Genomic DNA, 24,940 nt, shown 5'->3' with positions numbered 1-24,940 from the left:
TATTTGTTTATCAAACATTTATTAAGGAGTTAGTATCTACTAAGCACTGGACTAGGTGCTGGAAATACACAGATGGGTTAGGAATGTTCTGAGGAAGTCATGTAATAGAGTAGAAATGTAAACAGATAATAATACAACATGAAGATTATATGTAGACAAAATAGGTCAATATTAGGTTCTCCATAAATATTATGAATTAATACCAAGCTAGAAGTGGGCGGGCTTCCCTGATGGCTCAGTGGTAAAGAATCCGCCTGCCAAAGCAGCAGATGCAGATTCAATCCTTCCTTCTCAGGAGGATCCTCTGGAGAAGGAAATGCAACCCACACCAGTTTTCTTGCTTGGAAAATTCCATGGACAAAGGATCCTGGCGAACTGCAGTCCATGGGGTCACAAAAGAATCAGACATGACTCAGCGACTAATCAACAACAACAAAGAAGTGGGAAGGAGGTATTCTAGGCAGAAGGAACAGCATATGCAACAGTCAAATTGCATGAAAGAGCATAGCATAGTAACAAAACAGTAGTGATCTATGGCTGTAACATAGAAAATTGCAGCCTCTAGAAACTACCATTGTATGAGGTTGCGCTGCAGGCTTCAGTGGCTGGCCTCTGTCCATAGCCTACCATGTTTCCTTCCAGAACATCACAGAGTGCTTTTTCCATATACCCAGATAACTCATTTCCAGAGTTTTTTCACTAAAATTTAAGGTGCCCATCTTCTGTTTTTTCTTCATCTTACTGTAGTGACTTCAAAAACACAGCAAAATCAATTTGTTTTAATAATAAGTTGCCCCTGCTAAGCTTAGTCATTTCAGTCGTGCCCAACTCTGTGCGACCCCACAGACGGCAGCCCACCAGGATCCCCCATCCCTGGGATTCTCCAGGCAAGAACACTGGAGTGGGTTGCCATTTCCTTCCCCACTGCGTGAAAGTGAAATTGCTCAGTCATGTCCTACTCTTAGTGACCCCATGGACTGCAGCCTACCAGGCTCCTCCGTCCATGGGATTCTCCAGGCAAAAGTACTGGAGTGGGTTGCCATTGCCTTCTCCAAAGTTGCCCCATAGTTTAACAAAGATTTTTGTCTTCGTTGTAAATGCAAATATTGCCTTCATAAAAATTATGAGTTTTTTTAAATTTTATGTATTAATACAATATATAACACAGGCCCCATACAGTATTTGCAAAAGTTAAAGTTAGCCTTCTAAAATCTGTTCATGAGAATCCATTTTACATTATGCTTCATGTGAATAAAGCAGTAAATCCATCCTCAGTTATTTCAGAGCATACAAATCATTATTTTTCATAAAATACCATTAACTCTGGTGATCGTCCATAGTCTGTTGATTTCTGGAGGAGTGTTTGCCAAGCTGAAGTAAAATGGAGCACCGTTGATGGAACTGTCATGATCAATAGCCGAAATGTCAACATAGTCCATGTTTCCTTTGCAAATAACTAGATAATCTTGAAGTATTTCTGGTGGGTTATCATTCACATCTTCAATGCTAACTGCGAGGGTTCCAGTACATGATCTACCATCTAGGAAGAAAGAAAAAAGTTGAGTGTAGTTCACAGTTTTTTAAGGGAAAAAAAAATCAGCTAGATTCTAAATATGCATGGACTTTTTAATTTTTTTAATTTTATTTATTTATTTTTGGCTGTGCCAGGTCTTCATTGCTTGCACGTGGGCTTTCACTAGTTGTGGCAAGCCGAGATCACCCTCTAATTGCACTGCACGGGCTTCTCATCACAATGGATTCTCTGGCTGCAGAGCACAGACTCTGGGGTACATGGGCTCAATAGTTGTGGCACACAGACCTAGTTGTCCCACAGCATGTGGGATCTTCCCAGACCAGTACCCTGCATTGGCAGGCAGATTTTTTTTTTTTTTAAACACTGAGCCACCAGGGAAGCTCCTGGGTTTTTTTAAATAAATAAACTGATAATTAGAGAAAATGGCAAAGAAGAAGGTAGATGGATAAATGAAACCTGTAGAGCATCTAAAATGACTACTGTGCTGTTGATAGTATCAGATATAACTGCCCATAAACCTTTAACCAGAATTTTTACCAAAAAATAAAAATAAATGTCTGAATTTCAAACTCTCTAGTTCCTTGGGTTCCTTTTGGTACAGATGTCAGAAAGAGTAAAGTGACCATAGAAAAACTTTTCTAATCCTGGTACATATTTTAACCATCTAGGCAGATTTAAAAAAAATATATATATATATATATGATGTCCAGGCTCCTAGATCAGGGATTCTTAATTCAGTTGGTCTCAGGTAGTGTCTATACCTTGAAATTACTTTTAAACATCGCCAATTATTTTCATAGTTAGCCAGGGTTGAGAAATTCTGGGTTTCCTTAAGGAACAGAATGTAAAGAAAAAATCATTTTAACTCTATAGTCAGCTGAGCTATTTAATGATTTAATTTAAAAAGACATAAAGAGATCTAGAAGAGTCTGGTGAGACCATTTCATCTAGTCCTAGACTTGAGTTTCATCTTGCCCTCTGACACAGAGATCTATAAGCTTGTAAGATGTTGCCATGCTAGGGACATAAAGATAAAGAAGGCATGGTTTCATGCCACCAAGCAGTTTCACCTTGTTTTATGGTTAAGATAAATAGAAACAATCTTTAAAGTAATTTCTAAGAATTCTGTCTACTTGGTGGCTCTGATGGTGAAGAATCTGCCTGCAATGCAAGAGACCTGGGTTTGATACCTGGCTTGAGAAGATCCCCTGGAGAAGGGAATGGCTATACACTCCAGTATTCTTGCCTGGAGAATCCCATGGATAGAGGAGCCTGGCAGGCTACAGTCCATGGGGTCACAAAGAGTAGGACACGACTGAGCGACTAAGACCTCACTTTCAACACAAGAATATGGGTTTCTCAGGTGGCGCAGAAGTAAAGAACCCACCTGCCAATACAGGAGACACAAGAGACTCGGGTTCGATCCTGGGGTCAGGAAGATCCCCTGGAGAAGGAAATGGCAACCCACTCCAGTATTCTTGCCTGGAAAATCCCACGGACAGAGGAGCCTGGCTAGCTATAGTCCATAGCGTCCCAAGAGTAGGATAAGACTGAGCACACACACACACACATATAGCACAAGAGTAATTCTGCCCAGAAATAACTGCAGTTTATTCTCTAACTCTTCTATAACATCCCAGATGAAAACTCGTGTTTTACCTTGATCTATTGCCAGGACTGTAATATTATACAAATCATTTTTGGGAGTTATAACCTCCCTGTCCAAAGTTTTGTAAGTCTCTACTGAGCCCGAACCTTCATTAATGGTGATCCACTCTTTAGGATCATGCAATATTTTGTACCTGTTAATAAAAAATAAAAATGATTTTAGCACTATAAAATGTATTGATATATTAGTGTCTCAATCATTACAAATACATTGTAAGTATGTGGTTATAGATTTCTTTGTACCTTAAACCACTGGAACTTTTAGTTTCAGGGTCATATGCCTTATAGCCACTGATCTTTGAACCCACTGCGGAGTTTTCTTTAATCCGTATATACTGGACTTCAGGGCTGCATTCAGGCCCTTCATCCTGATCCTTCACATGAACTGTGACCACAGCTCTGTTCATGGTTGTCATCCTGAGTGCAACATCTCTAGTAAATGGAGCTTCATTGGCCACTCCAATTTCCAGGACCACTTGATGGCTTTCTTCATAATCCAGTGGCTTTCAAAAAAAAAAGACAAGTATATCAACATCAGTGTAAAATACATTAGGTATTTCAAATAAGTGAACTTTTGTCACTATGAACAGTGCTGCATAAATTCTGTGCTCCCATTTAGCCAATATTGACTTTCATCCTTCACTAAAGAGAGAGGTAATTTTTCACTATGATTTTAGCAAAAGAGGCCTTAAAATTGTGGAATCCAATTCCTAAAATATTTCTATAGCTCATTCTTACAAAAGGAAAATATTCTGAACCTGAAGATAATACAAAAACAGGACGAACTTAAGGGTCATCTGACTCATGGAGAATGTTCAACTTACTATTAATATTTTCCACTGAAAAGGGCTCTTATAAAATTAGATGTTGACCTGAAACTGAGATGGTGCAGTGATTTTATCTCTGATAGAAACCACATTTCAAATGCATGTTTGAATTGTCCTGTAAGGCATGCAACTGAGCAATCTTTATTTAAGCTTTTCCTTCTATCAAAATCCACACAGGTTCTCATTTCTTCTTAGAAATCTTCTTTGGCTTTTTGCCAGTTCCTTCTTTGTTGAATAAAACTTTTACCCCTGCTCATCATCTACTTGCATGAAAATTTCATCTTTGACAATTCGAGAATTATACTTTGCTATCACTTGTAGTTTATCCAAAGAAATTCTCACAGTGAAAATGCAGAGGAGGTGGTGCTTGGAGTAAAGAACTCGCTTGCCAATGCAGGAGATATAAGAGACACAGGTTCAATCCCTGTGTTGGAAAGATCCCCTGGAAGAGGGCATGGCAACCCACTTTATGTTCCATAGGGTGGCAAAGAGTCAAACACAACTAAAGCAACTTAGCATGCATACACCCAAGAAAAACATATGTGCTAATTGGTACTATTATTATCATCATCCCCATTTTACAAAGCAGGAAAAAGAGAAGAGGAGATAAATTGGCTTTCCCATGGCCAAAAGAAACCCATTTGCGCTAGAGTTTGAAGCCATGTAGTCTGGTTTGAGTCCATATTCCTAACAACACCACTATAATTCTGCTTAATTGATTCACCAGCCTGTGAAATCTTTTGAGCCAATTCTTTAATTACAGCTGATTTTTATACAGAAAATCAAGCTAAATCTAGAAAACACTATTTTACTGTACTGAAAAACTAAAGCACTTTTCTTTTTTATTGAAGTATAGCTGATTTATAGTGTTGTATTAATTTCTGCTATACAGATAGTGATTCAGTTATACATATACATTGTTTTTTACATTCTTTTCCATAATGGTTTATCTCAGAATGTTGAATATTATTCCCTGTTTTATACAGTAAGACCTTGTTGTTTATCCATTCTATATGTAATAGTTTGCACCTACTAACCTCAAACTCCCAGTCCATCTTTCTCTTCTCCTCCTCCCCCTTGGCAATCATGTTTGTTCTCTATGTTAGAACAATTTTTCTTTGATTCTTCTTCTGCTTATTAAATAACCACTTGCTAAATATTAAACAAAATAAAAACTGAAGAGCAAAATTTTTCATTTAAACCTTTCTCCACATCTGAGTATTATCAAGTTGAGATACTAATGTGTTGTGCTTTGTTGCTTCGGTCATATCCAACTCTCTGCGACACTATGGACCATAGCCCACCAGGCTTATCTGTCTTTTACATCTCCTGGATTGGCAGGTGGGTTCTTTACCACTAGCGCTAACTGGGAAGCATACTAATACTAATCCAATAAGAAGTCAAAAAAATTTCTGAATGTTAGAATCTGCAAAATGCATGTGAAACTCTTTTTGACTCTTTTATTAAAAGCCCAGAAAATGTATCACCAAGAGAGAAAAAGGATTGATATCTGTTTATTTGTTGCTAATGAACACTATCTCACAAATTACACGTATTGCTATGGTCATGCTGAGAGTTAGAGCATCTGCTGGTGATGAGAAATGGATAGAAATTTAGAAAACAGCTGCTGCCCTGGAGAAAGTGCAGTTTGTTTGATCTAGAGTCACTTGCTATAAGCCTTAGAGTTTGTTTATGTAATTTTTAAGGCTCAAGCTAGATATTGCCTTAGTGGATTAAAGTCTCCAATATTAGAAATCTGGTGAGATGAAATAATGATTATTGAAGAATTATGAATTCTCCTCAACCGCAGGGTATCTTTTTGTTTCATCAATTGAAAAAAATGTCCAAAAATATTCCATAATATCCCTTACCTGCACTAAGATGCTAACAACTCCCCAGAAAATGTAATGTGAAGATGGAACTAAAGATGCTCTATGTTAAAATGACCAAGGGAAAAAAGTCACAAAATTGAAAGAATAACAGTGAATATTAGTATTAAATATATTATTAAAAACAACTATAATACAGCTGGGAAAAATATGACCAAGCAGTAGAAGGGGGTGACAGAGGATGAGATGGTTGGATGGCATCACTGACTCAATGGACATGAGTTTGAGTCAACTCCAGGAGACAGTGAAGGACAGGGAAACCTGGCATGTAGTTCATGGTGTCACAAAGAGTCAGACACAACTTAGCCAATGAACAACAACAAGTTGGAGTCAAAGAAACATAGGCTCAGATTTTGTCTCTACTACATCCAAGCTGTGTCACTTTGTGTAGGCTTCTTAATGTATCTGAGACTAAGTTTTCTCTTCTGTACAATTCTCAGAATGACATTTAACATTAGCGCACATGGTAAGTGCTGTAAACTACAAGACAATTTTCTTTCTTGTTCTGGGTCAACACAAAACCAAGGGTCTTTCGAGAAAGACCCTTTTCTGCCCTCATAACATGGATCCTAGAATGTAGTAGTGGAACCAACAGTACAATATATAGAACAAAGAATATATTTACTCAGTGCAGTTTGAGGTAATACTATATCTCATCCTCGACATCACCTTTTAAAAAGATCAACTACACTCAGGCTTATATTCAAAAGAGAAAGAGTGAGAACAATATGAGCTAATAAATTATATCATTTAACTATTGTTAAAGGAATTGGAAATATTTATCCTAGACAAGGTAAGTCTCAAAGGACATAAAAGCCTTTTCAAAGCATTACACCTGTTCTGTAAAGCGTTAGATATAAAACCTGGTCCAAGACATGGGTTACAGAGAGAATAATTTAGACACAGTATAAATAAGACCTTCTGAGGATCAGAGCTCTCCAGACATGGAATAAGCTGCCAGTGGAGATGTGGAGATCCTTAATAATTGAGAATGTTCAAGCATAAGTAGGTGCCTAATAACTGATAACAAAATTATACAAGAAAGACAGCATGAAAGCAGAACTGCTTGACTAAATAGATTAAGTTCTCTTACAACTTGTATAGTGTATAATCTGAAACCATTTAATTGATTAAACCACTAATTGATTAAAACTTAACTTGCCTCTTCAATATTCACAAATCAATGTGATATACCACATTAACAAATTGAAAGATAAAAACCATATGATTATCTCAATAGATGCAGAAAAAGCTTTTGACAAAATTCAACATCCATTTATGATATTTAAAAAAACCCTCAGAAAGCAGGCATAGAAGGAACATACCTCAACATACTAAAAGCCATATATGATAAACCCATAGCAAACATTATCCTTAATGGTGAAAAATTGAAAGCATTTCCCCTAAAGTCAGGAACAAGACAAGGATGCCCACTCTCACCACTACTATTCAACATAGTTTTGGAAGTTTTAGCCACAGCAATCAGAGAAGAAAAAGAAATAAAAGGAATCCAGATTGGAAAAGAAGAAGTAAAACTCTCACTGTTTGCAGATGACATGATCCTCCACATAGAAAACCCTAAAGACTCCACCAGAAAATTACTAGAGCTAATCAATGAATATAGTAAAGTTGCAGGATATAAAATCAACACAGAGAAATCCCTTGCATTCCTATACACTAATAATGAGAAAACAGAAAGAGAAATTAAGGAAACAATTGCATTCACCATTGCAATGAAATGAATAAAATAGGAATGAAGCTACCTAAAGAAACAAAAGACCTACATATAGAAAACTATAAAACATTGATGAAAGAAATCAGAGATGACACAAATAGATGGAGAAATATACCATGTTCATGGATTGGAAGAATCAATATAGTGAAAATGAGTATACTACCCAAAGCAATCTATAGATTCAATGCAATCCCTATCAAGCTACCAACGGTATTTTTCAAAGAACTAGAACAAATAATTTCACAATTTGTATGAAAATACAAAAAAAAACCCTCGAATAGCCAAAGCAATCTTGAGAAAGAAGCATGGAACTGGAGGAAACAACCTTCCTGACTTCAGGCTCTACTACAAGGCTACAGTCATCAAGACAGTATGGTACTGGCACAAAGACATAAATATAGATCAATGGAACAAAATAGAAAACCCAGAGATAAACCCATGCACCTATGGACACCTTATCTTTGACAAAAGAGGCAAGAATGCACAATGGAGAAAAGACAATCTCTTTAACAAGTGTTGCTGGGAAAACTGGTCAACCACTTGTAAAGAATGAAACTAGAACACTTTCTAACACCATACACAAAAATAAACTCAAAATGAATCAAAGATCTAAATATAAGACCAGAAACTATAAAACTCCTAGCGGAAAACATAGACAAAACACTCTCTGATGTAAATCATAGCAGGATCCTCTATGACCACATCCCAGAGTAATGGAAATAAAAGCAAAAATAAACAAATGGGACCTAATTAAAATTAAAAGCTTCTGCACAATGAAGGAAACTATAAGCAAGGTGAAGAGACAGCCTTCAGAATGGGAGAAAATAGCAAATGAAGCAACTGACAAAGAATTAATCTCAGAAATATACAAGCAACTCCTGAAGCTCAATTCCAGAAAAATAAGCAACCCAATCAAAAAATGGGCCAAAGAAGAAGACATACAGATGGCTAACAAACACATGAAAAGATGCTCAACATCACTCATTATCAGAGAAATGCAAATCAAAACCACAATGAGGTACCATCTCACGCCGGTCAGAATGGCTGCTATCAAAAAGTCTATAAACAATAAATGTTGGAGAGCGTGTGGAGAAAAAGGAACCCTCTTACACTGTTGGTGGGAATGCAAACTAGTACAGCCACTATGCATTGGAAAAGACTCTGATGCTGGGAGGGATTGGGGGCAGGAGGAGAAGGGGACGACAGAGGATGAGATGGCTGGATGGCATCACCAACTTGATGGACATGAGTTTGAGTGAACTCTGGGAGATGGTGATGGACAGGGAGGCCTGGCGTGCTGAGATTCATGGGGTTGCAAAGAGTCGGCCATGACTGAGCGACTGAACTGAGCTGAACTGAACAGCCACTATGGAGAACAGTGTGGAGATTCCTTAAAACAAATAGAACTGCCATATGACCCAGCAATCCCACTCCTGAGCATACACACCGAGGAAACCAGAATTGAAAGAGACACGTGTACCCCAATGTTCATCGCAGCACTGTTTACAATAGCCAGGACATGGAAGCAACCTAGATGTCCATCAGCAGATGAATGGATAAGAATGCTGTGGTACATATACACAATGGAACATTACTCAACTATTAAAAAGAATGCATTTGAATCAGTTCTAATGAGGTGGATGAAACTGGAGCCTATTATACAGAGCGAAGTAAGTCAGAAAGAAAAACACCAATACAGTATATTAATAAATATATATATGGAATTTAGAAAAATGGTAACGATAACCCTATATGTGAGACAGCAAAAGAGACACAGATGTAAAGAACAGACTTTTGGACTCTGGGAGAAGGCAAGGGTGGGATGATTTGAGAGAATAACATTGAAACATGTATATTATTATATATGAAATAGATCGCCATCTAGGTTTGATGCATGAGACAGGGCACTCAGGGCTGGTGCAATGGGATGACCCTGAGGAATGGGACAGGGAGGGAGGTGGCAGGGGGTTCAGGATGGGGGAACACATGTACACCCATGGCTGATTCATGTGAATGTATGGCAAAAACCATCACAATATTGTAAAGTAATTAACCTCCAATTAAAATAAATTAATTTAAAAAAATAAAAGCAAAAGAAAAAAAAACTTGCCAAATTGTCAATTACTCATTATTTACTGTACCTTTACAACAGACAAAACACCTTCATTAGTTGCTTTGTCTGTAGTGATTTTGAAATGTCCATTTTCATTGCCCTTTAAAATAGTAAAATTGGCTCTCCAATTGGCAGTGTTAATCAAATCCTTATCTTCTACGGGTATTCTTAGAATTTCCACATTGACCGTGTTTTCCTCGACTGATGCTTCATACTGAAACAGAGAGAACTCATTAAAACTTTATCTTATAAGGGAAACTTCTACAAAGAAAGTAAAACACGTCTTTCACTCCAAAAGTACTTGTTCTTAAAGGTTTTGCCTAGATTATTTCAAAACATGAATCATGAAAGCATTGTTTTATTAAGAGTTACTTTTACATGAACGTAGAACTTTGATACAAATGAAGACTAATACCATAGCCTTTAACAAAAGAAAGATAATATAAATACCAATATGAATAAATAGATTTATATGCCATATGTTTCATTTTATTGATAAAATAAGCATAGATACTTCGAAGGATGATAAATACTTTAATTCCAATTAAATTAAAAACAGCAATAGAGATCAATTTTGATATTATCTACTTACGGCATTCTGTCTGAAAGTGGGCAAATTGTCATTTGAATCTTTTACTGTTATGATGCAAGTCGCTGTACTCATCAATCCAAAAAACTGGCCATCCATATCTTGTACTTTCATTATCAATGAGTATTTGTCTGCAACCTGAAAACAAAGGAAGTATGTAATTAGTTTTGAAAACCTTTGTTTAGATGTATAAAGGAAACCACAGTGGTACACACTTCTATTAATGTGTATCCATGCTTTTATTTGATTTCCCTATTTGTATATACCCAAAAGCATGGTAGACAGGAAGAAGGCTGAAAGTAGGCAGAGCTTCAGTGACAAAGATCCACAGTAAGAAAGTAGATTTACATTTTAGGTTGCAGGTAATAGAAGGTTTTATGGGCGTCATATGGGGAGTACAAAATAGGAACATTTGAGTTTTAGAAAGAATGTTTTTAAAGAAGGTTGAGCACAATTGGGAGTGAACTGAGCTGGGATTCAAAGGAACCTGTTGAAGTCTCCTGAAACAGTCCAAAGCTGGGGCCTTGGCAATAAGCACAAAAAGCAAGGGTGATAGGAAAGTTATTTATAAGTCAAAATGCGGTTTGACTTGAGAACTGATTGTATGCATAGTTACGAAAGAAAGAGGGGTTGAGGATGCTGCTCTGGGGTCCTACTTAGATGGGCAGACAGAGGTATCACCAACCAATACAGGAAGACAGTGGTTCCTTGAGGAGAAAAGTGCTGGCAAGGTTGGCAAGGAGGAGTGAAAAAAAATGAGTTTTTCCTGGTGTATATTGAATTCTATATTCCTGTGGGAAATCTAGTAGAAGCAGAGGGGCTTCCCTGATGGCTCAGTGGTAAAGAATAAGCCTGTAATGCAAGAGACTCAGGAGATGCAGGTTCGATCCCTGGGTCAGGAAGATCCCCTAGAGGAAATGGCAACCCACTCCAGTATTCTTACCTGGAGAATCCCACAGACAGAGGAGGCTGGTGGGCTACACTCCAAAGGGTCACAAAGAGTCTGACATGACTGAGCACACACACATACACACACACGGGAAGTCTAAGGAGAAATGTCCAGAAGACAGCTGAATAGATAGACCTATACTTAAGGGCAGCTCAAGGACTGAAATACCAATCTTGGAGTCAGCAGTAGCTGGACAGTGATTGAAATTATGGCAAGAATCAAATTTCCAGGGAGAGAGTGAGTGAAAGTTGCTCAGTCGTATTGGACTCATTGCAACCCCATGGGCTGTACATTCTATGGAATTCTCCAGGCCAGAATACTGGAGTAGGTAGCCTTTCCCTTCTCCAGGGGATCATCATAATCCAGGGATCAAACCCAGGTCTCCCGAATTGCAGGTGGATTCTTTACCAGCTAAGCCACAAGGGAAGCCCAAGACTACTGAAGTGAGTAACCTATCCCTTTTCCAGAGAATCTTCCTGCCCCAGGAATCAAACCAGGGTCTCCTGCATTGCAGGTGGATTCTTTACCAACTGAGTTATCAGGGGAGAGAATAAAGGATGAGAAAAGCAGAGGATGTAAGGAACACTAGTATTTCATGCTTAGGAGAAGTAAGAAGAGTAAGCAAAGGACAGATGCTCAAAACAAAAGATCAGGGAAGCAGGAGGAGAACCAGAAATCCAAGAGAAGAGAGAGTTTTCAAAATTGCCAGCAATAGAGCTTTAATAATTAACCACTGGATTAGGCAGTTAGGTGATCGCTGTTGACCTCTGAGAATGGAGTTTGCAGATAGTGTGCTGATGCTGCAATGGACTCACTGGTTTGTGACACAATCACCTCTGTTGCCTTCTCTTCATTTTACTCTTCTTTAGCCACTCCTTTTGTTCTTTTATTTTTCATCATTTTCTATTTCCCTCTATCCTTTCTTTGGTCTTTATTTTACTCATCCTTCTTTTACAGTGGAAACTAACATTCCCATCCCAAACTATTCCTTCCAAAGGCTCTGGAACTCTCTGAGACCCTCCTCTAAATGAAGTTTCTTCATCTCCCTATTTGATTTCTTTACTTCCTGCATTGTCCCCTATAATACATTTCATGGTTGTTACCCACAAAATCCCATTCGATTTTTTTTGATCAAGTGAGCAAATCTGGGGTTTGATCCCAAATCTGTATCTTACAAGCTGTGTAACCCTAATTTATTTATTTACTCTAGGTCTCATTTGTCAATATTGAAAAACTAGGAAAAATGTTTGTTTTTACTTGATTACCACATCCCACAGATACAAAAATATATTCATATAATTCCTTTCAAACATTCCCATTTGTTATGACCATTGTGTGTTTTATCACATAGAATGTCTGGGCCTCCATGGTGGCTCAATGAAAGGATCTACCTGCCAACGCAGGAGACACGGGTTCAATTCCTGATCCCAGAAAATCCCACATGCTGCGGAGAAACTAAGCCTGCAGCACAATTACTGAGCCTGTGCTGTAGAGGCCAGAAGCTGCAACTACTGAGTCCTTGAGCCCTAGAGCGTGTGCTCTACAACAAGAGAAGCCACTGCAGTGAGAAACCTGTGCACCACAGCTTGAGAGTGGCCCCTGCTCACTGCAACTAGAGAAAGTCCATTGGCAGCAACGGAGACCTCAGCACGGCCAGCGATAAGCAAACAAATAATAATAATAAACAGAAATTTATTCCCTAGAAGTTTGAGAGGCTAGAAGTCTGAATCGAGGTGTCGGCCACGCAAAGCTCTCACCAAAGCCTTTACAGGAGATACTTCCTCCAGGAATTTCTGGATATCCCCTGCCTTTGCATGGCCTGTGACAGTACAACTCCAATCTCTGCCTTGATCTTCCCAAGGCATCTTTCCTGTGTATCATCTTAACCAGGCCATCTGCTTATGAGGACTCAAGTCATCTTAACTGATTATGTCTGCAATTCCCCTATTTCCAAATAAGGTCACATTCTGAGGTACTGGAAGTTAGGACTTTGAGATATTGTTTGGGAACACAATTTTACCTTTAATGACATAGATAAGAGATCATTTCTGCCTTTCTATAGCAAACCGGATTTGAAGGGGTAAGAATGAGAGGGGACCAGTTAGGAACTCATTGCCATAGTTTAGGTAAGGGTAAATTTGTGTCTTGTTCTGAGTTATTAGCAGTGAACATTGACAGCTGATACTGTTAGAGAGAAATGGACCAGACTTTCCTGTAAATTGAAGACTAAATAAAGACTACATCAGCTATATAAAAAAAAAAAAGTCACAATCCCACAAAAATAAAAATAATAATAAATAAAAGCTTTGTAATTTTTTTATTCTTTTTGATATGTTCTCACCATCCCTCCCTTTTGCTCTGGGATCAAATACCATTGCTTTGTGTTTTAATATCTCTCCCAGTCATATTGATCCTTCCATTTATGTTATTCTAGTTTTAGTAGGTACCACTGAAGTGTTCTAATAAAGCTACTTTGTACATGTGAAACCGATTGATCTGCTTTGGTCAATAATGCAAGACTCCGGAGTAAATATGGGCTGATGAAACGCATAAGAGCAACAGTGAAAGATCAGAGAGTACAGCGCAGTCATTTGACCAGGGCAAGTCAATCCATCCTTCTGACTGTCACCTTTCTCCTCCATAGAGTGGGCGTAATCCCTACCTAATCCAACAAAGAAATTACCAAGATGAATTAAAATTATGCATAAAGAATTTGAGCATCAAGTGCTATGCACATAACAACAGACTATTAATATCATCCAAATAGTGCTGCAAATTTTTAACAGTCCATCTACTTTATCTTAACTAATCTTTTCCTGATTAAAAGTTGTTTTTTTTTCTGTTGTTGTTTAGTCATTAAGTCGTGTCTGACTCTTTGCAACCCCATGGACTGTAGCTTGCCAGGTTACTCTGTCCAGGAAGAACATTGGAGTGGGTTGCCATTTCCTTCTTCAAGTACATATCTATAATAACAGGATAGGGATCAAGGTATAATTTATACTCATGAAACAAGCAAAACTAATTGTCCTACATGAGAACTGAGCTGGAATACTGAGCTAGAACCAACTAGTCATACACAAGAACTAAAACAATATTCAATAATACCAACTTTCATAAGTAATATCTTTTTTCTCACTCCTTCTGAATACTAATTGATTTTTACTTCTCTCTCTCATGGTTTCTCTTATATAAGGAAATAGAAATCATATTATAATAAGTCTTAATAATATAGCCAGGAATTCTTATTGTCTTATGCCTAAGTAAAATAAAATGAGAAACTCTTAATCCACCAGCTTCTCAGGTAGCTCAGTGGTAAAGAATCCACCTGCCAATGCAGGAGACACGGGGGATTGTAGGTTCAATCCCTGGGTCGGGAAGATCCCCTGGAGTAGGAAATGGCTACCCACCCCAGTATTCTTGCCTAGAAAATCCCATGGACTGAGGAGCCTGGTGGGCTACAGTCCATGGGGTCACAAAGAGTCAGACATGACTGAGCGTGCACACATGCCTAATCCATAGGATAGCAAATTATAGTAAATTGGAGGTGGTGCGTTCAACCCCCAGTAAAATAATAAACCTGTAGATTGTGAAAGTTACCTCTCTGTCCAAATAATGAGAGACGGTGGTGATCACACCCGTGCTGGGATGCACAGAAAACAGCCCAGGTGATCGTGGTGTCTGCTCCAAAATGCTGTACTTCAGGCGTGTGTGCATCGTGTCTGGTTCATCTCTGTCCGTGGCACAAACCACTCCCACTGTAGTACCTACATGTTTGTTTGTTTTAAGAAAAAAGGAGTCTTTACTTTCCAGAACTGCAAAATATGTTTAGGCGTAGCTACACTTCTCAAAGTCTAACATTGATAGTGGAAACCTCATTTAAGTTGTATTTCTTACCAGCAATATTCCATCCTTACATAGTACTGGTGAAGATGACTTCAAATTTATAACATGAAATACTTTAATGCTAAGAATCAAGATTTACTTTGTCCACAGTTTAAACTATTTGAAAGTAAATTTACTAAAAAACATATAAATAGCATCCAAGAATAATTTCAACACATATTCCCACATATCAAAATATGGAGAGATAAACCATATCTCTAAAGTAAATCAGATTTTTCAAAAATCAAAGTTTTGATTAATAATTAATCGAGGCTGACTTGGAATATAATTGGATAGACGATCATGTTGACCTTTCACATCTCAGTCTCTCCTTTCTATGATTTTCTTTTTGCTAATTCTTGAATTGCCTCATTCTTTCACCAGATTAGTATCCAAACCCCATTGCTGCCAGCCCTACTTAATCTTATTTCATACTATTTACTATTTAGGGAGAATTTAAGTCAACTGTTGCTTCAGTTGGAGCTACTGGTATTTTTCATCAGTATGGAAAGTAAGAATATTGCTCTGGAAGAGGATTTCAGGTATCAAAGAGGACATACATGTGGCATTTTAAAGTGTAAGAAGAGTGTTCCCATGAAATTATAATACATAGATCCACTTTGCCTAGCCCTGTATGTGAGGCTGGCCTGAGGAATAATATATAGACACATACAATAATATACATATATACATATATTCATTGAAATTTTATATTTGAGGATATAAAAGCAAATAAAAATATTAGTGCAAGGAAGTATTAATTTTAAATAATTTTGTCATTATATTTTTAAACATTATATATGTGTATATATTTGTGCTTAAACATACATGTGTGTGTGTGTGTGTGTATATATATATATATATGTAGCCTGCCAGACTCCTCTGTCCATGGAATTCTCCAGGAAAGAATACTGGAATGGGTTGCCATTTCCTTCTCCAGTATGTATATAAGTATAGATATAAATTTGTAGAGAATTTCCAAATACATATTTATAACAAAAAGATTTTTTCAGTGGATCAATATGAAGACATGAAGTAATAATCTTATTATAAGAAAATAAATGATCTTCTCATAAAATACTATTTATAAGCTTTATAAGATATACATTTTCTTTCTGCAATTTCACTGACAGGAAGACATAAACACTATTTTAATTCTCTGGATATAGAACACCTTTACTTATTACATAAAATCGTCCTAAAATCTTGACTTGGAAATTCTTTTCCACAAGTGCTATACTTCACTATTAGCTGAGCATCCTTTGCCCAAAGCATCTGTGTGTAAAACAAATTCAAGGAACACTGTTAGACTAATACAGTTTTAACTGGTCTGAACCTACTGGTGTGAGATGCTTAAAGCATCCTGGGTTAATCTGGGCATCAAAGTGTTTGTCCTCAATTTTTCTCTGTTACTACTAAAGAGAGAGAATGTTAGAGAAAGAATCTAAAATCAATCATCCCTCTTTGAAAATAGAAAAATGTAACAAAGTCATAGACTTGAGAGGTTAAAAACATTTTAAATCATCTAACATAATTAAACTCATTCTATAGATCAGACAACTCAAAGGAACTTCAGTGAGTTCTCACAGTGAAATAATAACAGATTCTGAATCAAAAACTAGGCTTCCTAAACTCCAAACCAACTATTTTCATTTTTTTAATTGTACCATGTGAGTACTAAGAAGGTTAACATCTATGACACCAAATTATCAAAGCAAAACGTAAAAAGAAAGAGCAGCTGTAAGAATCCAGTGAAGATGTAAATAACTATACTAGAAACATTAATAAGCAAGTTCGTAAAGTCCCCTTTATGGTTCAGCTCACTTCCTTTCAACTTTATTGCAAGAGGTAATTCTCTGCTGGCTCTACAATAAGGAATCTGCCTGCAGTGCAGGAGACACAGGAGACGTGGGTTCGATCCCTGAGTCGGGAAGATCCCCAAGGAGGAAATGCCAACCCATTCCAGTATTTTTGCCTGCGGAATCCCATGAACAGAGGAGCTTGGCGGGCTACAGTCCAAAGAATCGCAGAGTTGAACACAGCCAAGCAACAACAAATACATGAACAGTTTTTCACATTTCAAGTCTAGAAGACATCAAGAATGCCACATTTAAGGGCGAACTAAAGTGAAAACACTATGGTTTTTCCTCATGTGAGAGCAAGCGTTTAGGATGGAGAACATGCGATGCAAGTTTCTTTAAAGTTATTTCAGTATTCACTCTAAATTGGGAGTAGTAAAACAGTACTTTAAAGAAAAAAGATAAATAAGATTTATTTATTAAATAAATTGTATACTCAGTGGATGCCATTCAACACCTTCCTACATAAAACCTAATTAAAATATCTACACTGATTTTAGTTTTATTAGAGTCTACACTGCATATCCTCCCTTGGAGCTGGGGATAATGATAAACCCACATAATAATAAAATGAAATGAAGTATAAAAGCAAAATATGGTACAAAGCTTGAATAACTGTTATCTGCCTTTATAACTCATTGGTATACCAGCAACACCACAAACTCCTATGTTGCTGTTGTTTAGTCGCTGTCATTTCCAACTCTTTTGCAATCCCGTGGCTCTCTGTCTATGAGACTTTCCTGGTAAGAATCCTGGAATGGGGTGCCGTTTCCTTCTCCAGGGCATCTTCCTGACCCAGGGGTCAAACTTACATCTTCTGCTTGGTAGGTGGATTTGGTACCACTGAGCCACCTAGGAAGCCTATAATATCAAACTCCTATAATACCTTGTAAACTACACATTGATTGAATCTGATGGCATTATATGTATCCAATGAGCCCAATGTCATCTCACAATGATCTGGCATTGAGTAAAAACTCAATCTCTCAAACAATGCATATAAGCATTTAATACAGCATATTTTGCTCTTCAGTGTTGTCTCACCAACTCTACTGCTTTCCGGAACTTCAAAATTATAAACTGCTTCTGTGAAAATAGGATGATTGTCATTTTCGTCCTCCACTCTGATGGGCAGTGGGAGAGGGAAGTCTGCTGAATATCCGTCTGCAGTTGACGCGTAGGCAATCAGCTGTAAAACAGTGAAAACCAAACTGAACAGTCCATTTTGAAAGATTCCAGCAAGAAAGAATTCTATGCTTTATCTAATACCTTCTCTGCAAATCTTTTCAGTAATAAATCTTTCCAAAAATTTAATACTTCTTTAGTTATCAGAGCACTGAAGGTAGAAAGACTATAACTATTAATATTATAGTTCAAAGTATTCAGTGTTTGGTAGAAGTGGCTACACTTCAAATAAAACCTAGGTCAGAATACAGAGTGTCAGAGAATACTCAGGCCATTAGACTAAGGAATTAAATGTGAATATAGCAGGGTGGATTATAGTCTTTATTCTCCCCATAATCATAAAATCATAAATAGGGAGAAACAAGTCACTTGACTGCAGTGGGAAAAATCCGAACTACATCATCTAAGTAAAGCAAAAATTACCAAATTTTGTCACTACTAAGCCCCTTTATTATTTTACCTCATAGATCACATATTTGTAAGAGGTTTTCTCATAAAACCGCTACGTTTACTTCTGCATTACTGGTTAACCAAAACCAGTGTAAAATCAAATAGAACATATTTCTCTTCAGCATGTTATTATAACACTGAGTTGAAAATTTTCCAGTCAAAAGCAAAGTGTCACGTGGTGACCATCAGTCATGTTTTACTTATCCAGCATCTCTTCCTTTTTCTTTTAGGAAGAGAAGCCCTCTTTTCTATGGAGAATCAGCTCCCCTGAACCACAGGAATAATTACATAACCCCAGAGCATTTATTATATCATGCTGAAAATTGTCTGAATTATTACACTGAAAATTAAGTGACTTATTGCCCATTGATGTAAGGAAATGGCATCCCACTCCAGTGTTCTTGCCTGGAGAATCCCAGGGACGGGGGAGCCTGGTGGGCTTCTGTCTATGGGGTCGCACAGAGTCGGACAAGACTGAAGCGACTTAGCTGCAGCAGCAGCAGCATCCTTATCAGTATACTGACTTATTGTGCCTAGTTTGGGCTTGATCTCCCACTTTTGCTACATTATGTAGTTCTCAGATATCATCAGATAGTCATACATGCTGAAGAAAGACCAAGAAAGAAAGGGGAAAAAAAAAAAAAAGGAGCAAAAGAGGGACATTGGAAGACAACTCTTCCAATCAACTGTGGCCATGTCCTAGAGAGAGGAGAAAGGACCATGACCAGAGAGAGAAGGAAAACCTCAGAAACAAAACCAACTTTTGGAAATTTGCTGGAATTTACATCCAAATGCAATTAAATTTCTTGGCTTCACTTTAGGTTTACCTAACAGAAGTTGAGATAAAGAGCAGACCAAGCATTCCAAAATATTATACAATCTATTTCCTTCATCTGTAAGATGCCCTCAAAAAAGACAGTGCAGAAGACAGGAAAGAGTAGATGGAGTATCAGAAGAAACATAGTTTAATCACTTAAAAGTCATGTGTATTGATAAAGCTCCTACATCAAAAACGTCATATTCTTCACGATCCACAGGCTGGGTACAATACAGATTTCCAGTGTCTCTTTCTATGAAAAACAAATTTAAAGGTTCCTTGTCAACTCCACGCCCACTTATTGAATAGAAGATGGTATAGTTCTGTGCAGCATCAGATTGAACCTAAAAGGAAAAAACATATGTAAAAAATTTTTCATTAAAATGCTGTTTTTTAAATACAACTTACATGTTTACATTGTTTATTAAAGAGATTATTTTAAGAATAATCACCTTTTTCACTTCATCAACCTGCAAAATGGTAACAAACTATGATAATTTGGCAAAAGATTTTTTAAAAGCTCCCAAATTTAATGAAGACAATGTTCAACATAAAAAGTAACCAAAGAAAACCTAATTGAAAACAAAAAGGCATAGGTTCCCATCTAGTGATTTGGCAAAGGTAGAAAAAAACAATACTACCCGTTGTGGGCAGGGATGAGGCAAACAGGAACTCTCATATCCTGATGAAAGGAACGTCAATTGGAATGTTTCTTAGGGAGATGAATTAACAAAACTGAAAAGAATGACAATAAACAGAGAAGACTCTTCCTGGCAGAGGAAACAGGAAGTGCAAAGTGATCAGACCAGGGCTATGTCTGGAGTGTTCAAGGAAGGCATTGTGTTTGGAGTAGAGAGGACTAAGGGAAAAGAAAGTCGTAGATGAATGCAGTAACAGGGCAATGGCATAAAAGAGATTCCAAGGATGTTGGCTTCTTCTTGGAGTCAGACTGAGAGCCACTGGAGAATTTAGATAATAGTAATACCCAATTTCTGGAGTTCTGGTAGCTCAGTGGTAAAGAATCCCCCTGCCAATGCAGGAGATATGAGTTCCATCCCTGGGTCAGGAAGATTCCCTGGAGAAGAAAATGGCAACCCACTCCTGTATTCTGGGAAATCTCATCTCATGGGCAGAGAACGCTGCAAGGTGACAGTCCATGGGGTCTCACAGAGTCGGACATGACCAAGCAACTAAACAACAATATCCAATTTATATTTTATTTTTTTTATTTTACTTTATTTAACTTTACAATATTGTATTGGTTTTGCCACCAATTTATATTTTAGAAGGCTAATTCTTGCTGTTCTGTTAAGATTAGACTTGGGTGAGAAGTAAGGGAAGAAACAGGAAGGCCATTTAAAAGTTACTGCTTAAAAAAAAGTTACTGTAAGAATTCAGGAGAGAGAATTGTTTGTTAGACTAGCATGGCAGCAGCAGCAGTTGTGAAAAGCAGTTAGATTCTGGATCGAATTTGACGATGCAGCCAGCAGGATTTGACAATGGATTGGCTGTGTGGCGTGAAGACTGAAGTCAGGGATGTCACCAAGTCACAGGAAGCTAGTATTCCCCGATGTCTATTCTGCCCATCTTCCTTAATGTTAGAACTTACAGCTGAACATAAGATGGTCCAGAAGAAAGATTTTTCTATCTCCCTTGCAATTAGGTATGATCATGCAAAAAGGGATCAATGGGATTTAGCAAAAAAAATAATATTGGGCTGGCCAAAAACGTTTGTTAGGGTTTTCCGTAACATCTCATGGAAAACCTCAAATGAACTTTTGGCCAACCCAACACAGGTGAGATTCAGACTGTGCTCTAGAAAAGTGGAGGTGTGCGTTCCGTCATTTGGACACAAGGATGAGTGTCTTGAACCTGAGAGGATGGCCAAGCTTAAAAAGGAAGAAGCCTGGGTCCCCGGCGATTTCTCAAATTAGAATCTCTGTACTGGATCACACTTTGACATGAAATGACTAAATCTCTGTCATACTTTATCCCTTATAATTTAAGATCTTAGTAAAACGCAGCTAGATTCTTATCCTATAATAATAAAGGAATTACAATTTTAATTGTAAAGAATGGTAGATATGGTAAATAGGGGCTGAACATCTATTTCATCTGGAGAAGGACATGGCAACCCACTCCAGTATTCTTGCCTGGAAAATCCCACGGACAGAGGAGCCTAGCTGGCCACAGTCCACGGGTCACAGAGTGGGACACAACTGAAGCGACTCGGCACGAACGCAGCAAATTCCTATCTATTAATTCCTTAACGAGAAGTATGCTCTCCACATAAAACCTTACCAAACAGACTCTACTGTGGTAACAACTGAAAGGATGGAGCCGCCATTAATTGAGATGGGAGGACATTTTTTATAAGAAAATCCAAATGTTTGATTTTTGTATGTGAGGTTTGACGTGTCTACTTAACATCCAGGTGGAAATCTTAATTAGGCATTTTGGGCTAGAGATAATGAAGTTTTAAGTTTCCAGTGTATAAAAAGTACTTAAAGCAATGAAGCTGGATGAGATCACCGAGAACATGAATATAAATAAACACGAGACAAGGTTCATAGATGAGCTCTCCAAAGTTTAAGACTGAGGGGTTGGGCTGGTGGGGAATAGGGGGAAGTGGGAGTGAGGATGAACCAGCAAGACATACTAAGAAGGGGTGGCCAGCAAAGAAGGTGGAAAACTGGGCGAATGTTGTCCCGGATGAAGAAAAGGAGAGGTCGGCTAAGTCAAATGGACATACACATCAAGGAAGTGAGGACTGAGAGGTGGTGACCAGTTTAACAGTACTAAGGCCGTGTTTACCTCTGATCAGTATAACTTTGGTAATCAGAAATCAATTTCTTAATAGGCCTCATCAGTGCTTAAAGTACAATTACCTAAAAGAAGAAACAAAGGGACGGCACTGGGTAGAGTTTCCTATAAGCGAGAAAGACACCGGAAGCATGGTTAAAATCGTAAATAAGTAGGACCCAGGGGGCACCATTAGCATTAAACATTGACCGGAGTAATGGAAATTTAAAGGAAAAACACAAGCTCCGTTCCATAGCTCCGCCTCAGTCATTATTTTCATTGCATACTTATTATTTTCATTTATGAAAAGTAAATCTGACCCTGCTTTAAAAAGACTTGTTTTTCGGAAGAAGTTAAACTACCCAGCAGAGCACAAATGGCCCGTTCCAGTTGGACCCTATCTGCCTTTCTGCCCCGTCTCCCTGTTCCACTCCCATCATACACAGGAAGGCTAAGCTTTTGAGAGCTCCTATGAGGAACCATGCTTGGTTTCACCTCTGTCCCTCTTTCTCCTTCTGCAACAATTTACCTGCATGACACTCTCCCATCCTTCAGCACTGGGCTTAGTTGCCTCCCGCTAAGTCTTCTTTTTGTTTTTTACCACTTGTCATCTCAGGACATGGTACTCACCCCATGAATTCTCCAATCCATTCCCATCTCAGCGCTTATCACTTAATGTTACAATCATTTGCCTACTTCTATCTTCCTCACTAGATTAATAAACTACATGAGAGCAAGTTTTAGTCACTCAGTCATATACAACTCTTCGCGAGCCCATGAACTGTAGCCCTCCAGGCTCCTCTGTCCATGGGATTCTCCAGGCAAGGATACTGGAGTAGGTAGCCATTCCCTTCTCCAAGGGATCTCCCTGACCCATGGATCAAACCCATGTCTCCTACACTGCAGACTGATTCTTTACTGTCTGAGCCACCAGGGAAGGTCATGAGGGCAAAGGTCATGCCATGCTAAGTCACTTCAGGTGTGTCCAGTTCTATGTGACCCCATGGACTGTAGCCCACCAGGCTCCTCTGTCCATGGGATTCTCCAGGCAAGAATACTAGAATGGGTTGTCAAGCCCTTCTCCAAGGGATGTTCCCAACCCAAGGATCAAACCCATATCTCTTAACTCTCCTGCATTGGCAGGCAGTTTCTTTACTTCTAGAACCACCTGGGAAGCCCAAATGACTAAATATATTTCTAGCTTAAGTACTTAGAGCAGTTCTTTCAACAGGACAGAATAGATGCTCAATAGCCAGCTGCTAAATGAATGAATTAACTAATAAAGATCATTTAATGGCTATAGGGGAGAAGGCAATGGCACCCCACTCCAGTACTCTTGCCTGGAAAATCCCATGGGCGGAGGAGCCTGGTAGGCTGCAATCCATGGGGTCGCTAAGAGTCAGACATGACTGAGCGACTTCACTTTCCCTTTTCACTTTCATGCTTTGGAGAAGGAAATGGCAACCCACTCCAGTGTTCTTGTCTGGAGAATCCCAGGGACGAGGGAGCCTGGTGGGCTACAGTCTATGGGGTCGCACAGAGTCGGACATGACTGAAGCGACTTAGCAGCAGCAGCAGCAATGGCTATAGAGTCTATACTATATTATAATTATTAGTGATGTTCTAGTTTTTCTCATTACTAATTTTTTTTTTTTTTTTTTTCTGAACCCTCCTCCCTCCCAACCTCCCCATACCATCCCCCTGGGCCTTCCCAGCGCACCAGCCCCAAGCATCCAGCATCGTGCACTGAACCTGGACTGGCATCTCGTTTCATACATGACATTTCACATGTTTCAATGACATTCTCCCAAATCTTCCCACCCTCTCCCACAGAGTCCATAAGACTGTTCTATACATCAGTGTCTCTTTTGCTGTCTCGTACACAGGGTTATCGTTACCATCTTTCTAAATTCCATATACATGCGTTAGTATACTGTATTACTAATTTTTTAGTGATTTTACTCTTCATGAAATCTTCAAATCTGTTGATTTTTAAATGTTTAAAGAATTATTAAAACCTGAACAAAACAGACTCTTGGAACTAAAGCAATCCCAGTCAGAAGGAATGGAAAACCTACCTGTTGAAGGAACAAGGGGAAAGGTCCCAGGGAATTCTCCTGCATCGAGCAGGGAATAGGCGCCCATCTCCTTTTGGAACGCCTGAGAACAGTTTCTTTAGTGTGTCTTTTCCTCAATACCTGAATCGAGAGAAAAACAAATAACAATTTTAAACAAAAAGCATCACAGCCTACTTCATTGTAAAACAGTAGATGGACCAGTCTCCAGTATGTCAATGCTGAACCTAAAGACCAGATAATATGGTCTTCTCTGAATTAGGTTAAAAAAATGTAACCAGACTTTAAAGGCTTCATGAACCAAAGAATTTCACTTTGTATACATTTCTATATTAATCCTGACCAAACTTTCAGATTAGGAAAATTATCACTGTACTTTCAGTTCTTTCTGTTCTGTCCCAAAATGAAACAGAGAATGCATCCTCTTTCTAACAAGCTATAGACAGCTCTTGTTCTTTCTGCTAAAACCTCATATCCCAGGTGAACCAGAGTGAGATCATGCATTTTCTTCGTTGCCTGAACACTCTAACTCCACTGTCCAATAAGGAAGCCACAAGCCACATGTG

At 38.3% G+C, this 24,940-nt stretch overlaps 1 protein-coding gene across 2 annotated transcripts in view; it reads right to left on the bottom strand.

Moving 5' to 3' along the window:
• Window positions 1-24,940, bottom strand: part of DSC3 (desmocollin 3) — a 51,904-nt gene that overhangs the window by 15,920 nt on the left and 11,044 nt on the right. For both annotated transcript variants that reach the window (XM_086372272.1, XM_086372271.1), the window contains exons 4-12: window positions 24,378-24,497; window positions 19,686-19,841; window positions 18,090-18,234; window positions 14,902-15,068; window positions 10,359-10,493; window positions 9,795-9,980; window positions 3,446-3,705; window positions 3,194-3,336; window positions 1,316-1,540 (exon numbers count right to left, since the gene is read on the bottom strand). In XM_086372272.1, coding sequence (XP_086228398.1) covers window positions 1,316-1,540; window positions 3,194-3,336; window positions 3,446-3,705; window positions 9,795-9,980; window positions 10,359-10,493; window positions 14,902-15,068; window positions 18,090-18,234; window positions 19,686-19,841; window positions 24,378-24,497 — 1,537 coding nt within the window. The remainder of the gene's footprint in view (window positions 1-1,315; window positions 1,541-3,193; window positions 3,337-3,445; window positions 3,706-9,794; window positions 9,981-10,358; window positions 10,494-14,901; window positions 15,069-18,089; window positions 18,235-19,685; window positions 19,842-24,377; window positions 24,498-24,940) is intronic.

This window comes from Bos grunniens, chromosome 24, assembly GCF_055505025.1.
Source record: "Bos grunniens cultivar Pamir isolate PY7600 chromosome 24, Bosgru_T2T1.0, whole genome shotgun sequence".
Classification (NCBI taxonomy): Eukaryota; Metazoa; Chordata; class Mammalia; order Artiodactyla; family Bovidae; genus Bos; species Bos grunniens.
Note: the sequence above shows the minus strand (reverse complement) of the source record. Positions and strands in the feature narration are given on the sequence as shown.